A 14,811-nucleotide genomic window follows, 5' to 3' on the forward strand; every position below is an offset into this window, starting at 1 on the left:
CAGAGGGGACCTTATGAACTTGTAGATCGAAGCTCCAACGGTACTTGGATAATTAATTAAACTCTTTAATTAAATTACTCAACATCCATTAATTTTCGGTCATTCCACTAAAGATCGATAACTGCACTCTTCGCACTACAGATATATTTATGTGTCTATTGGATATAACCAATCAACAGTGCGATGACCCTTCACAAATTATTTATAAGTAAAGTTAGGCAAAACTTACCTTTTTGCCCTTGTAATTACATTTAACTCCTTAAGTACCACTGATCCCTCTAATGAATAATAAGTCATAGTCTAACTACGACCAAGTCCCTATCGGGCCGGGAGAGGGTGTGACCACTATGTCAATCCTCGAAATCAGCCCTTAAGGGAGCAATTTATCTACTTGCCCCTGCATCGGGGAAGAAGTGAATTCCGTCTCGTGTAGCTGTGTTCCCAACTCTCCAGTCAGACGAATCTCCAAAATGGTAGGCTTATTGAGTTGGCAATCTGGCTACTCTCACCCATACAAATCAAAAGACCGTCTTTATGAGCAGAAGTTCACAACTCACTCAGGATTAAGGTCATATCACCTATGGTCATCCTAGTGAAATGTAAATCTCTATTATTAACGACGTTATATAAAGAAACTCTTTGTATAAGATATCTCCGCTCACATGTCTCTACATGAATGATTAGGATCATTTCATTTGTAGCACTTTACAACACTTGTAACACCTATAAAGCGGGCCATATCCGTAGTGTCACCATGATAAGGTATCCAACCTTATCCATCTACTACAGGTTGTTTAGGTCATTATTTAAATAAGATCCACTTGTATGTCTTTACATACTTGTTTAAATTACATAAAATAACCTGGGAACTTAGTTTATTGGATTGAGTATATGGTTATAAAATAACACTTATTTTATTAACAACAATATGTTTATACAAACTTTGCAAACTACGAGATTACAAGGAGATTTAGGACACCAATCCCAACAGGTTGAAGCAACACCATTGGGAAAAAGTCCCTTGCCCGACGGTTCTAGACCGTCGACATATAACGAAATAGAAAATTGAAATTTTTTTTGGGAAATTATAAATTCTCCCAATGGTGCTCGAGAATGTTTTGGCCAACAATATGGAAGTAATCGTCGGGCTAATATTTGGTTTGCCTGACGGTATTTGAGTGTCCGTCTAGTATTTGTATTTCGGCCGACGATTTTGGAGTGACCATTAGGCGATCGTTATTATAATAAAAAAATTTATGAGAATTTGTGAAGTTATGCCGATGATGGTGTAAAAAGACCGTCGACAGATGGATATTAAATTAAAAATTAGGTGGAAAATTGTGAACTTTTGTCGACGGTTGTGTCAGAACCCCGTCTGCATAACTTGGTGTTAGCCGACGGTTTGCATGGGACTATCAGAATTTTGTAATTAGGTGGGAAGTTGTGAAGTTCTGCCGATGGTTGTGTCAGAACCCCATCGACATAAATTGGTGTTAGTTCGATAGTTTGCAGGTGACCGTCGGGATTTTGTAACTCGTGAAAAATTGTGAAGTTATGCCAATGGTTGTGTCAGAACACCGTCGGCATAACTTGGTGTTAACCCAACGGTTTGCATGTGACCGTTGGGATTTTGTAACTGTTGGGGTTTATGTCCTAAATCTCATAGGGTCATGTAGTTTATAAACACTTGTATGAACAAACATTCCGTGATTTATAATATATGACATTCTATTCACATTGTCTATGAAATATATGATATTTTAATTGCATTAACAACAAACTATTAAACTAAGATGCATGGTTATCGTTGTAACTTAAACATGTATGTGGAAACATACAAGTGGATCGTGTTTAAAGTGATAACCTAAATGGTCTGTAGTATATGGATAAGGTTGGGTACCTTATCCTGGTGACACTACGAGTATGATCCGCTTTGTAGGTGTTACAAATGTTGTAAAGTGCTACAAATGATTTGATCCAGATCATTCATGTATTAGACATGCGAGCGGGGATATTCTATACAAAGGAGTTTGTATAAGACCGGACCATGAAATGTTTAGTCTTGTTATATAACACCGTTCATAATTAAGACTTTCATTTCATTAGGATGATCATAGATAACATGACCTTAATTCTGAGTGAGTTGTGAACTCCTGCCTATGCGGGCGGTCCTTTGATTTTCATGGGTGAAAGTGGCCAGATCGCCGACTCAACAAGCCTACTATTTTAGGGATTCGTCTGATTGGGGAGTTGGGAACTCAACTACACAAAATGGAATTCACTCATTCCCTGAAGTAAGGGTAGGTAGATAGATTGCTCTCTTAAAGGCTGATTCCGGGTCTTGAACAATGTGACGCCACACCTTCTCTTGGCCCGAGAAGGGTTTAGTCATAGTGGGACTATGATCTATTGTTCATTAAAGGGATCAATGGTACTTAAGGAGTTAGATGTAACTATAGGGGAAAAATGGTAATTTGGCCCAATTGTACTTACGAGCGATTTGTGAAGGGTCATCGTACTGTTTATTGGTTATATTCAATGGACATAGAAATATGTCTGTAGTGTGAAGTGTGCAGAGTGCCGACAATTAACGGATGGTGGATAATGTGATTAAAGAGTTTAATCAGTTATTCACGTATTGTTGGAGCTTCAAGCTACAGGTCCATAATGTCCCCTTGGTAGCTCAATGGATTTAAGTTGAGAATCAGTTTTTGGGTTAATTTGAAACGTTCAAATTAATAAGAGGGAATTTGATTATATATGATATAATTAAATTAGTTCAATTATTTATGATATAATTGACATAATGTATATGATACATAATAGTTTGATTAGAGGAACAAATATTTAAATATGATTCAAATATATTTTTTATGAATAAGATTCATAGTTATTAAATTTAATATAAATATGATTTATATTAAATGTCATAAAATAGAGAAAAAGAACTATGGTTTATATATTGTATATGATGCAATATTAAAATTATAGGTTATAAATATAATATGATAAGTTAGTTATCATATTTATTTATATTTATTAATTATTTGATAATTAAATTCTTTTTCTTTATAACCACTCTTAGTGGGTAGTTATTTAGTTTTATGGCAAATTTGGAATAAAATGATAATGATTTTCTAATTATCCCATACATACGAGAGACAAGAATTAACAATTGAGTATCTACACAATTGCTTGAGAGACTATATGATAGCCTTATTATCTACATGATCGAGAGACTTGTCTATGCGATAGACTTATTCGTTTACACAATAGTGTTGTTCGTCTACTTGATCGTCTTCCTCCTCAAACTCTAAACATCCCCTCTAACCAAAATTAGCCATAGTCCACCACTCCTAGATTCTCACACCAAGAATACTAAGGTCACCAAGTAGTAGTGTCCAGTTGGTTCGAGGATCGAGTTACTACTTGCTGCTTGTTCGAGGGAGTTCATGACTTGTTCGACACGTTTGTGGACGAGTTCGATCAAGAGATTTACTTGAATAATGATTCTTCAAAGGTATAGTCTCTTGATCATTTGTTTTTATTTCAAAGCAAGCTGTAATTTAAGATTTATGCATAATCTGTTCTTATATGACTGTAAATTTATGCAATCAATCACAATGGGATTTGGACGATCCGCTTCTGTTGAAAGGTTCTCTGTAAATAGAGTTCCTTCAGTAACTATGTGGGAAGTTGTGAAGTTATGCCGACGGTTATGTCAGAACCCCGGCGGCATAACTTTTATGCCGACGGTTTTGATTTGCCGTCTGGATATGGCATTTATCCCGGCGGTTTATCAGATGAACGTCGGGAGAAGTTCTTTTAAAACCTCTTCTTTTCCTTCTTCCTCCATTTTTCTTTCTATCCTTTCGATCTCAGAAACACAAGCTTCGATTTTTGTCCATCCAGTCGCCGTCCCATCTGCTCGCCATCTAGTCCTGTGCAGTCGCCGTCCCGTCCACTCGTCGTCCAGATGTCGTCAGCTCGCCCGCTTGCACTCTAGGCTTTCGATTTTTTGGTAACATTTTTTTGTTCATATCCTAAATTTTGTTCATGATTTAGTTAGTTTATGTTTTGTAAATTCATTATGTTTAGTTAGTTTGTCAGCATAATATATCCTAATTTTACTATACTTCTATTTTCATCCCTTTTGTATGAATAGGATACACATAGATAATCCATAATTGACATAATTTGTTAGAATATGAGTCTAAGAATCGCCTAAAAGATTGTGGTGTGATTATTTGGTACCTTTAGTATTTTTTTAAATGATGTATCTAATTATTATTTTTTTATTAATTATATATTTGGCATAATTGGCATAATTTTACATCTCCCATGGTGAATTCTCATAATTATAGTTAGTTAATATCTAGCTAAGTTGTTAATATCACCTATTTATATAAGTGATCATAAACATATAAATTAAAAAGGAATCATAATTTGTATATACACAAAAATGACATAAAGGATAAACTAAAACTCTAAACTAATAATTATATCTCTTAAAACTCTAGATTTGATTAATAATTTAGAACTATATCTTCACTTTATTTCATTTACAATCAACTCAAAATCATAAAAATGAAAATATTCTTTTGTAAGAAATTATATTTTCACTTTATTTCATTTACAAGCTTATTATTTAGTAGTTAGTATTTTTGCCTATTGTTGAATCATTGAAACAAAATCCAAATCTATTATACTCATATATAACCTCTCACATACTAAATACAAAGTCCCACAAAAGCTAGAGATTAAAGTGCAAATTTGGTTATAGCCGTTGACATAACTTCACATAAACCATTCAAATTCATTCACATTCAAATTTGGTTATATGAGTGACCCAACCAAGGGATGGTTTATGTGAATCAATTTGAATGTGAATGATTTATGTCAATTATTTTACAGAATTTGAAGTGTAATTGAGGGGTGGAAATGTGTGATAGAGTGTAATCTCTAGCTTGTGTCACCACTAAATTCAATAGTGTTCGATTGGATTACAAGTGATTGTCTTTTCAAGAATGATTTGGGAAATTCAAAAAAAAAAAAAAAAAAAACATTAAAAAATTAATGAAATAAAATTAAAAGTTAGAAATTGGAACTATGTGTTCTAATATAACTAATTGTCTAAATCATACAATTCAACTTATTTCATATATTATTAAGAATGGATAAAGAGTAGATTATGATTAGGAACAAGTTATCAACTGAGTATGCAAAAAGAGTATATCGATTCCTTGAAGTTGTAAAACTTCATGTTAATAACTTGGAAAAAACAAGATGTCTGTGCAGAAAATGTATGAATGCAAGGTGAGAGCCAATAGATGGAGTTGAACGACATTTATTCATTAATGAAATTCCCCCATCGTATCATCAATGGTATATCACGAAGACCCAGTCGACTTGTATAGGGTATACGAGAGTCCTACATCTCAATCGACACATGATAATGGATTAAGTACGACACAGATGAATGTTATAGATGAAGAAAATAAAATTTTGAATATTATAAATGATCTACGGTGTCAGAATGCCGATGTAAGTGGAGGAGAAAATGAGGATGAGATGCACACCAATGCCCAAGAAAGAGATAACAATTCAAGCTTATTTAAAGACTTAATAAATGAAGCACGCAACCAGTTATACCCTGGTTGTACAAATTTCTCTTCATTGTTGTTCTTGGTGAAGTTTATGTTGGTTTATGGAAACATGCAGCAGAAGAAAATAGGATCGTTAAGCATTCAATTCCTTAATTTTGACATCAATATAAGCATGTTCAGGGGATATCAAGAGGGTTTCATTATATACCTTTGAAAATCCTCTTTAAATTTGAAATTCAGTTGCAACCTTCTCCAATTCTTACTGTGGACCACCACTAGAGTTTCCGTACTATTCTTTAGGAGCCTTAGATTGAGTTGTGGGACTCAAAACAAGCTTGAATTTAGTGGATTGAGGGAGAGGTTTTCTGATTTTTCAGCTTGTTGAAGAATAACTTCTTCAACCTTCAAAAACTCAACAATTCAGCAATTGCATCAACTTTTTCACTCAATCAAGAGTGGTTTTATTACATGACTCTCATGCAAATCTGATCACTTTAAGTGATTCCAGCTACTCTTTGAATGGTGGTGGAATTATGTATAAAAAGGTGACTAACTTTCTTGCTTGAAAGTGGGAAAATCCCACACTGGGATTTTCTTAATTTTCAAATTCTATTTTTTGATTTTGAAATTGATTTTTAAAATATTTTTTTTCAATTTTAATTCTTTAATTAAAATCAATATTTTATTAATTTTACAAAAATTAATACAAAAATTATTTTGTCTAATAAAATTAATACTGAATAATTAATTAAATTTTTTTTAATTAATTCTACTAATTTAATATCAAATATCAAATTAATTTGTCACCAATTTCATTACTATGGATCCTTACTCATGAAATTAATATTTAAATCATATTTATATATTAATCGATTCTCCAATTACGTTTAATTCCAAAATTAAACGTGTAATTATATCACATATAATTACTAATTCCCTTAATTCGAATTTGAACTTTTCAAATCAACTTATCACGCCTTTCTAAAGCTAATCTATTTGTGAGTTAGTAGGGGGACCTAAGTAGGGGGACCTAATAGACCTACAGATCATGGGCTCCAATGATCCGAGATTAATTGGCTAAACTCTTTACACCGAATTAACCCCCATTCGCTAACTACCCGGTCACTCCACACAAGCCCAGTAGTTGCACTCCCCTCATTGTAGATATATTGTGTCCACTTGATATAATCGTAATTAGTAAGTTAACCCTTCACAGTTTTTTCGTAATAACGACTGGGTCAAAAGGCTGTTTTACCCCCGAGATTACCTATTGTTTCTTAAGTTCTATTGATCCTCTAATGAACAATTTGTTTGCAATCCGATCATCAAACAAAATTCTTCTCGAGCCAATGAGAGGGTGGGGCCCCTTGTTCAAGACCCGAAATTAACACTTAAGGGAACAACCTCTCTATTATCCCTGAAAGTGGGTAGGAGTAAATTCCATCTTGCACCCTATTTCCCTAGCTATCTACTCGGTCCTACCCTTGAAATGGGAGGCTTATTGAACCGGTGCTATTGAGCCAACCCTCACCTATAAAAATCTAAGGATAATCCCGAATAAATAGGAGTTCATAGTTAGCTTAGGATTAAGGTCAAATTACCTAGGTCATTGTTTTGAGATAGTCAGTCTTAAACAATAAATAATGTTATAAAGTAAGAGTGACATATTTTTTGGTCCGATCTTATGCAAAACAGGATACCCACATTCCTCATGTCACCATATGAACGAATCAAGATCACTTCATTTGTAGAACTTTACAACTCCTTGTAACAACTATAGACTGAGCCGCATCCGATAGTGTTACCAGAATAAGGCACCTAATCTTATTCGTATACTATAGACCATTTTGACTATTTACTCGAATCTGATCCACTCTTATGTCTCCACATAAAGTTCAAGTGCTCATGTAATAGTGATGGATCTTTTAGTTTATTGGATTTATTTCTAAAATGAAATAAGCAATTCATATATTCAATAACAACTTTATCGATTAACAAAATGAGTTTATTGTTTACAAACCACGAGTTTTAGGACATAAAATCCAACAGTTGATGCATATTAAGGTTTTTAGCAATTGGACTAACAAGTCGTTTGATTTGTTACTTGAATTGTTAAAAGAAACATTTCCCATTGGAGCATCTATACCTAGTTCATTTTACGAAGCTAAGAAAATTACATGACCTAAGACTAGGTTATGAGTCTATTCATGCTTGCAAATATGATTGTATCCTATATTGGAAAGAATTTTTTGATTTGCAATGGTATCCAGTATGTGGTGAATCTCGATACAAAGTTGAATCTGGAAAAAGTAAAAAAGATCCCACATAATTTTTTTTCAACATTTTCCTTTGATACCAAGATTGAAGTGATTATTTTCATCTACCCATATTGCACCTGAAATGAGGTGGCATAAAGATAAACGTATTGAAACTAACGGAGTGTTGCGACTGTAGGAGTATATCAGCATGCAACGGAAGCAACAAGGATCAATAAGCATTCTAATTTATTAGTTTTGGCTATAACTAAAGCATGCTCATACAATAATAAGAAGGTTTGAAGAAATACCTTTATAAAACTTTTAGAAGCTCGATTCTCAGCTGCAAACTTCTCCAAATCTCGCTGTAGACCACCTTAAGATCTTCCTCACTTTTCTCTTAGAGCTTTTAATTGAGTTGTGGGACTCAAAATAAGCTTGAATGAAGGGAACTTGGAGAAAAACTCACTACAACAATCTACTTGAAGAACACTTCTTTAACACGAAATTTTCAACAAAAACTCTATCGTTGCATGCCTCAATTCCACTTCAATCTTCTCTATATATTGCAGGACTTTAATGCCAAGAAGATGGCTGCATGAGATGCAGTTTCTGCTTGGAATTATTGAAGTCAAACTTAAGTGGGTTTAGTGTGAGCTAGTTGAAGGTGCTAATGGAAAAATCCATAATTCCATTTTGTGTTTTTCAAACTTTTAAATTTTACCAAATGATTTTAAAAATTGAAAATATTATTAATTTTACAAAATTAGTTTTATAAATTAATTTTCTAATAAAATTAATAAATAATTATTTAAACAATTTAATTAATTCTGATTCATTTAATATGAAATATTAATTGATTTTACACAAGTCCACCTTCATAAATTTAATATTTAAATATATTTAAATATTAATTAATTTTCCTATTCCGTTTAATTCTAATTTGAATATTTCAAATAAACTTATCACGCCACTCTAAAGTTAATCCATTTATGAGTTAGTAAGGGGACCTCACGGACCTACAGATCATGGGCTCCAACGATCCGAGATTAATTGGTTTAACTCTTTGCACTAAATTAATCCCCTTTCGTTAACTAATGGGTCACTTCACTAAAGCCCATAGATGTACTCCCCTCAGTGTAGATATATCATGTCCACATGATTTAACCATAATTAGTAAGTCGACCCTTCATAGGTTGTTTATAATAACGGCTGGGTCAAATATCTATTTTACCCCCGAGATTACGTCTTGTTTCTTAAGTTCCTACTAATTCTCCAATGAACAATTGGTTTGTGATCCAGTCACTAAACCAGGTCCCTCTTAGCCCAGTGAGGGGGTGAACCCCTTGTTCAAGACCTGGATTCAGTACTTAAGAGAACAACCTTTCTCCTATCCTTAAATCGGGTAGGCGTGAATTCCGTCTTGCACCCTATGTGCTCAGCTATCTACCTAGTCTTACCCCTAAAATGGGAGGCTTATTGAGCGGCGCTGTTGAATCAACCCTCACCTATGCAAATCTAAGGATAATCTCGAATAAATAGGATTTCATAGTTTGCTCAGGATTTAGATCGAGTTACTTAGGTAATCTAAGTGAAATAGTCAGTCTTATACAGTAAACAACATTGTAAAGTAAGAGTGACTTATTTCTTGGTCCGATCTTATGCAAACTCATTGCATAGGACATCCCCATTCCTCATGTCAATACATGAACGAATCTGGATCACTTTGTTTGTAGCATTTTTACAATTCTTTGTAACAGCTACAGAGTAGGCCATATTCAATAGTGTTACCAGAATAAGGTACCCAACCTTAATAATGTGCTATAGATCCTTTTAGCGATTTACTCAAACTTGATCCATCTCTATGTCTCTACATAAAGTTCAAGTATACATATAATAGCCGTGGATCTTAGTTTATTGGATCTAGACTCTTACTTATGCAATTTATAGAACTAATAATAAGTTTATTGATTATAGAATATGTTTATCTTTTACAAACTGCGAGTTTTAGGACATAAAACCCAATAGCGACATCCAGCTGATGCTGAAGGGTGGAAGCATTTTGATCGTGAGTTTCCTCAGTTTGCTTCAGACCCACAAAATGTTCGTTAGGACTAGCTTCAGATGACTTCAATCTATTCGGGAATATGAGTACTTCGTATAGTATGTGGCTAGTGATGCTCATTCCTTACAATTTTCCACCTTGGAGATACATGAAAGAGACAAATTTCATTGTCTCCATTCTTATACCCAATCCAAAATCTCCTGAAAAAGAAGTTGATATTTATTTACAGCCATTGATTAAAGAGTTAAAGGAGTTATGGAATGATGTTGTGCACACTTATGATTGTGTTAGTAGTGAATACTTCAACTACCTGCATGCTTATTGTGGACTATTAATGACTTCCCTGCGTATGGTGACCTATCTGGATGGAGTACCAAAGGTTACCAAGTATGCTCTATTTTTAAAGAAGATACATCATCATTGAGGCTAAGAGGAAAACAATGTTTTATGGGGCATCGACGTTATCTTCTAGATAATTACAGTTGGTGCAAGAGCATACAATATGATGAAAAAATGGAACGTAGGCCTCCTCCAGTTTTCATGGATGGGGAAGATATCTTACAAGAGGTGAACTTGTTAAACTTTCCCGTGCTTAGCAAACATCCAAATAAATGTGATAAAAAATATAAACGAAGTTTAAATTGGAATAAAAAAAAGTATATATTTCCAACTTCCATATTGTTTGAAACTTTTATTAAGACATAAGTTGGATGCTATGCATATTGAAAAGAATATTTGTGATAATTTGGTAGACCCATTGTTAAATATTGAGGGAAAGAATAAGGATACAACTAATTCTCGTTTGGATTTGGAAGATCTAAATATACGAAAAGAAATACCCCTACAAAAGGTAGGAAATAAAGTTGTAAAGCCACACACTGCATACACATTGACTATTAATGACAAGATTGCATTCTGTAAGTGGATGAAATCAGTCAAATTTTCTGATAGGTTTGTATCAAATATATCAAGATGTGTGAGTGAGAAAGATGGAAAGCTATGAGAGCTAAAAACTCATGACTCGCATGTTATGCTTCAGAGGCTTCTTCCAATTGGAGTTCGGGCATACTTAAAAAAAAGACGTGTCTATTCCCATCGTTGAGTTATGCAAATTTTTTTGTGATCTATGTACAAAAACAATATCTATAGGAGATTTAGATCGATTACTAAGAGACAATATAATCATATTTTGTAAGTTAGAAAAAATATTTTCACCGTCATTTTTTGATGTAATGGTGCATCTAGCAGTCCACTTGCCATATGAAACAAAAGTTGCAGGTCCAGTTAGTTATAGTTGGAGGTACCTTATCGAAAGAAGCTTATAGACATTGAAACAATATGTAAAAGTTCTGAGGGTTCTATAGTAGAAACATATATAATGAATGAATCGTTGGTATTTTGTTCTTTGTACATAACTGGAATTGAGATGAGGTTCAATAGAGATGAAAGAAATGATGATAGACTTTCAGAGGATGAGATATGTGGTGACTTTTCAATGTTCAGACAAAATGCACAACCATTAGGAGCTCTAAGAGTAAGGACATTATCGAGAGAAGAGAAATGCAGTGCACATTGGTACATCTTGAACAATTGCATGGAAATAAAATCTTATCGAAAGTATGTTTTAAACATTCTATTTTAATTGATGATTTTGATACAAAGTGTGAAATATAAAATTGAGATACGTCTCTTACTTATAAGAAATATTTGAGACTAATTCGACATGAAGCTCAAAGTTAGGATGATTTATACATAAGACACCAATGAGGCTTTCCTGGTTGGTTCAAATCTCATGTAAGTATGAGTTTAAAAGACAAGTAAAAATTCAATTGAATTAATTCCTATCGACACTAGTTTTTAAGATAAAGGTTATTTCATTGCATGAAAATGGAGATATGTCTGATGATATATATTCACTCGCGATGGGGCCAAGTTCAGAAGTGCGCTCATACAGTGGATGCATTATTAATGGAGTACGCTATCATAGTATTGAGCGTGATAATTATCGGAGAACACAAAATATAAGGATCATGGTGCCTTCAGAAAATGAAGGTGGAGGTGATCTCCATAATTTTGATGGTGTTGTCAATGAAGTATTGGACTTCCAGTATGCCAAGAGAAGGTGTGTAATTATGTTTAAGTATACTTGGTTCGATACATACCCTAAAAAGACTAATAGAGTACACATGGACTTGGGGTATATATCAATTAATACAGCTCGTCAATGGTTTGTTAACGAGCCTTTTGTATTTTCCAGTCAAGCCAAACAAGTCTTTTACATCAACGATTCCAAATATGGTAATAATTGAAAAATGGTGCAAGTAGTCCAAAACAAGCGTGTGTGGGACATGCTAGAAGCAGAAGAACGTGAGAATGACCAACCTGAGTTATTAGAAGTTATGAATAATATTACTTGTACAATCGATGAATCAATGAACAATATCAGTTTAGGTAAAGTTGATGATGATCCTATAGTCGTAGAAGAATAGATAATACAGCGAGTTGATGATGACTTCATAAATGATGAGGAAGAGGATGTATAATCTTCTTCTAATAGGAGTTTGAGTTTCAATGAACATCTTAATGATACGGAATAACCATGTAAATATATATCTTCTTTTTCATTTCATAACTTACATATTGTTGTATAACATATATATTGTTGTTTGCATAGAAACAATGGTAGGCTACACTAATGAGGAGGCAATCTTGGAGTATTTAGTGACCGAGCATATTGGCGGATCATCCTTCATGGGAGATAATTTAGGTTATTCTAGATCCACATTTTATTTTAGATCCATAATTGGTAATTTGTATATAAACTAATGTTTAATTAAACTAACGACGTATAATTTCTTCAGAGTCTGGTTGTACGACTAATAGGGCTAGATGCGGATACTCTCGAAATGTTGATTTGGATAGATATGTGAAACCAATTTGCAACAATGTAACAAAGTTTAGCAATGTCATTGGTATCAACGTTCGGAAATATTTTTCTGATTGTTATAGATCATGGAGAGAGGTACCAATAGAAACTAGAGAGCTAGTTAAAAGTCGATTATTGGTAAGATGATTATTTGATATTTTACAAATTATATATATGTGTCTGCATCTGTAGATATGCTAATTAATTTTTCTTTTCTTTCTTAATTCAGAACCATTTTGTGTTAAACTTGTCCATCCAACTAGTCAGTAATTTCATCGATGAATAGATGAAAAGTTCGTTCAAAGAGTATAGGGTGGAACTACACAAACGCTATAAAAAATATTCAAGTCCTGAAGAGGCTCGTGTACACCCACCTAATCGACTTAAAGACGACATAGAAGATTGACATTTTTTATGCAACAAGTTTGAATCCACCAACTGGAAAGTAAGAACTTCTTATGTTTTTTTTTTTATGTTTACTTACATTTCAATTACTTATTTCCTCTTAATCAAAAGAATCGGTTAGCCCAAAAGTACCCTCATACATGTTCTAAGACTTTTATACGCATACTAGAATCCACGGTAATACTAAAAGTATTTTTATATTTGATTTCTAAGGAAGTATTATTAATATTTTCTATGTGAATTGTTTTACAGAAAGGACCCGATGGTCAAACAATGGACTTCGTTTGTTAATCAGGCCATTAATGATGCATATCTAAGTTTTTATTCCACAATGTAACTTTATTTATATACTATTGTCATACAATAATTAGTCCTAATTATTGATGTAGAGTTAAATGGTCGAGCTGAGAGAAGCCTCTACCCAAGAAGGGTCTGGTCTGAACCAATATCAGAAGAAGAAATATATGAGTAGGTGTTGGGCATAGGAACGGGCCTTGGTAGGACACCAAAAGGTAAAAAAATGGAAAAAAAAAAAAGTAAATCATCGTCTAGTGCATCCTCATCAAGAGTTATAGAGGAGAAAAAACAAGAGATAGAAGAATTAAAGGCTAGACTTGCTAGATTGGACGAATTGGAAGGAAAAAAACAATCTGAGATGGATGATATGAAAGCTATGCTCTTACAGCTCATGAAAGATGAATCGAAATAGGTATGAACTCTTCAACTTTCGTAGTAAACTAATTAGAAGTTTGTGTATATTGTTATCCTGCAGTTATGGTAACAACATAAACGTATAGTTATGTAAAGTATAGTTAGTATTATGGAGTTTGATTTTCAGTTTTTGCTAAATAGTGGGGGAGGGATTTTGAAGTTGAGTTTCAATTTCAGTTTGTGCTAAATTAGTTTGTTTGTACATTGGGATTGAGAATATATATATATATATATATATATATATATATATTTTGGGGGGCGGGGGTACATTCAATAAACTTCATTTAAGTAAAACTAAGTGGAGGTATGCGTTCATTCACAAACATACAAGGACAGTTATGCATCTTAAAGTAAATACAAACTTCATTTACAACATGCTTTCTTAACTAAATACAAAGGAAATCAAGATGTACTTTGAAGAACTCTTCTTCAAATATTCCTTCGAGCTACACTGGTCATGCGTCCTAGCAAAGTCTCAACGATCACGAATGCAACGAACATGCAATGTAATCACGAACAGTCTAATCTTCGAACGACAACCCTCAACACTACCACTCGATTACCTTAGTATTCAGAGTGAGAATCCAGGAGGTGTGGGCTTTGTGTGAGTTTGGTAGAGGGAAATAAGAAGTATACGATCGAGCTACACAATCGAGTAAGTGGGAAAAAGGTTTAGTCTATTGTATAGATAGTGGGTACTCGATCGTCTAGTAATGTGGAGAAATCTTCTAGCAAACTCTCGCTCTCATAACAATCATCTAGCAAACTCTTGCTCGCGTCTTGAAACTCTCATTTGGTTGTTTAGTCTTTCGAAAGGGCAATCGTATAGCTTTATTTCGCTTG

The 14,811-nt window shown here is 33.6% G+C and overlaps 1 protein-coding gene across 4 annotated transcripts in view; it reads left to right on the forward strand.

Annotated features, from left to right (window-relative positions):
• Positions 1 to 14,132, forward strand: part of UBP8 (ubiquitin-specific protease 8) — a 28,903-nt gene extending 14,771 nt beyond the window's left edge. Inside the window, exons 13-14 of one of the 4 annotated variants that reach the window (XR_016524067.1) lie at positions 13,082 to 13,297; positions 13,647 to 14,132. Coding sequence is in view for 2 of the 4 variants with exons in the window: in XM_039045159.2 (XP_038901087.1) it covers positions 13,082 to 13,138 (57 nt within the window). In the remaining 2 variants the exon portion in view is untranslated. Of the gene's footprint in view, positions 1 to 12,600; positions 12,918 to 13,081; positions 13,477 to 13,646 lie in introns of those variants that run through there. The other 3 variants (XR_016524068.1, XM_039045159.2, XM_039045160.2) reach the window with 3 other exon arrangements.
• Positions 14,133 to 14,811: the final 679 nt, after the last annotated feature.

This window comes from Benincasa hispida, chromosome 10 (genome assembly GCF_027475165.1).
Source record: "Benincasa hispida cultivar pf3 chromosome 10, pf3_genome.v1.1, whole genome shotgun sequence".
Taxonomy (NCBI): domain Eukaryota; kingdom Viridiplantae; phylum Streptophyta; class Magnoliopsida; order Cucurbitales; family Cucurbitaceae; genus Benincasa; species Benincasa hispida.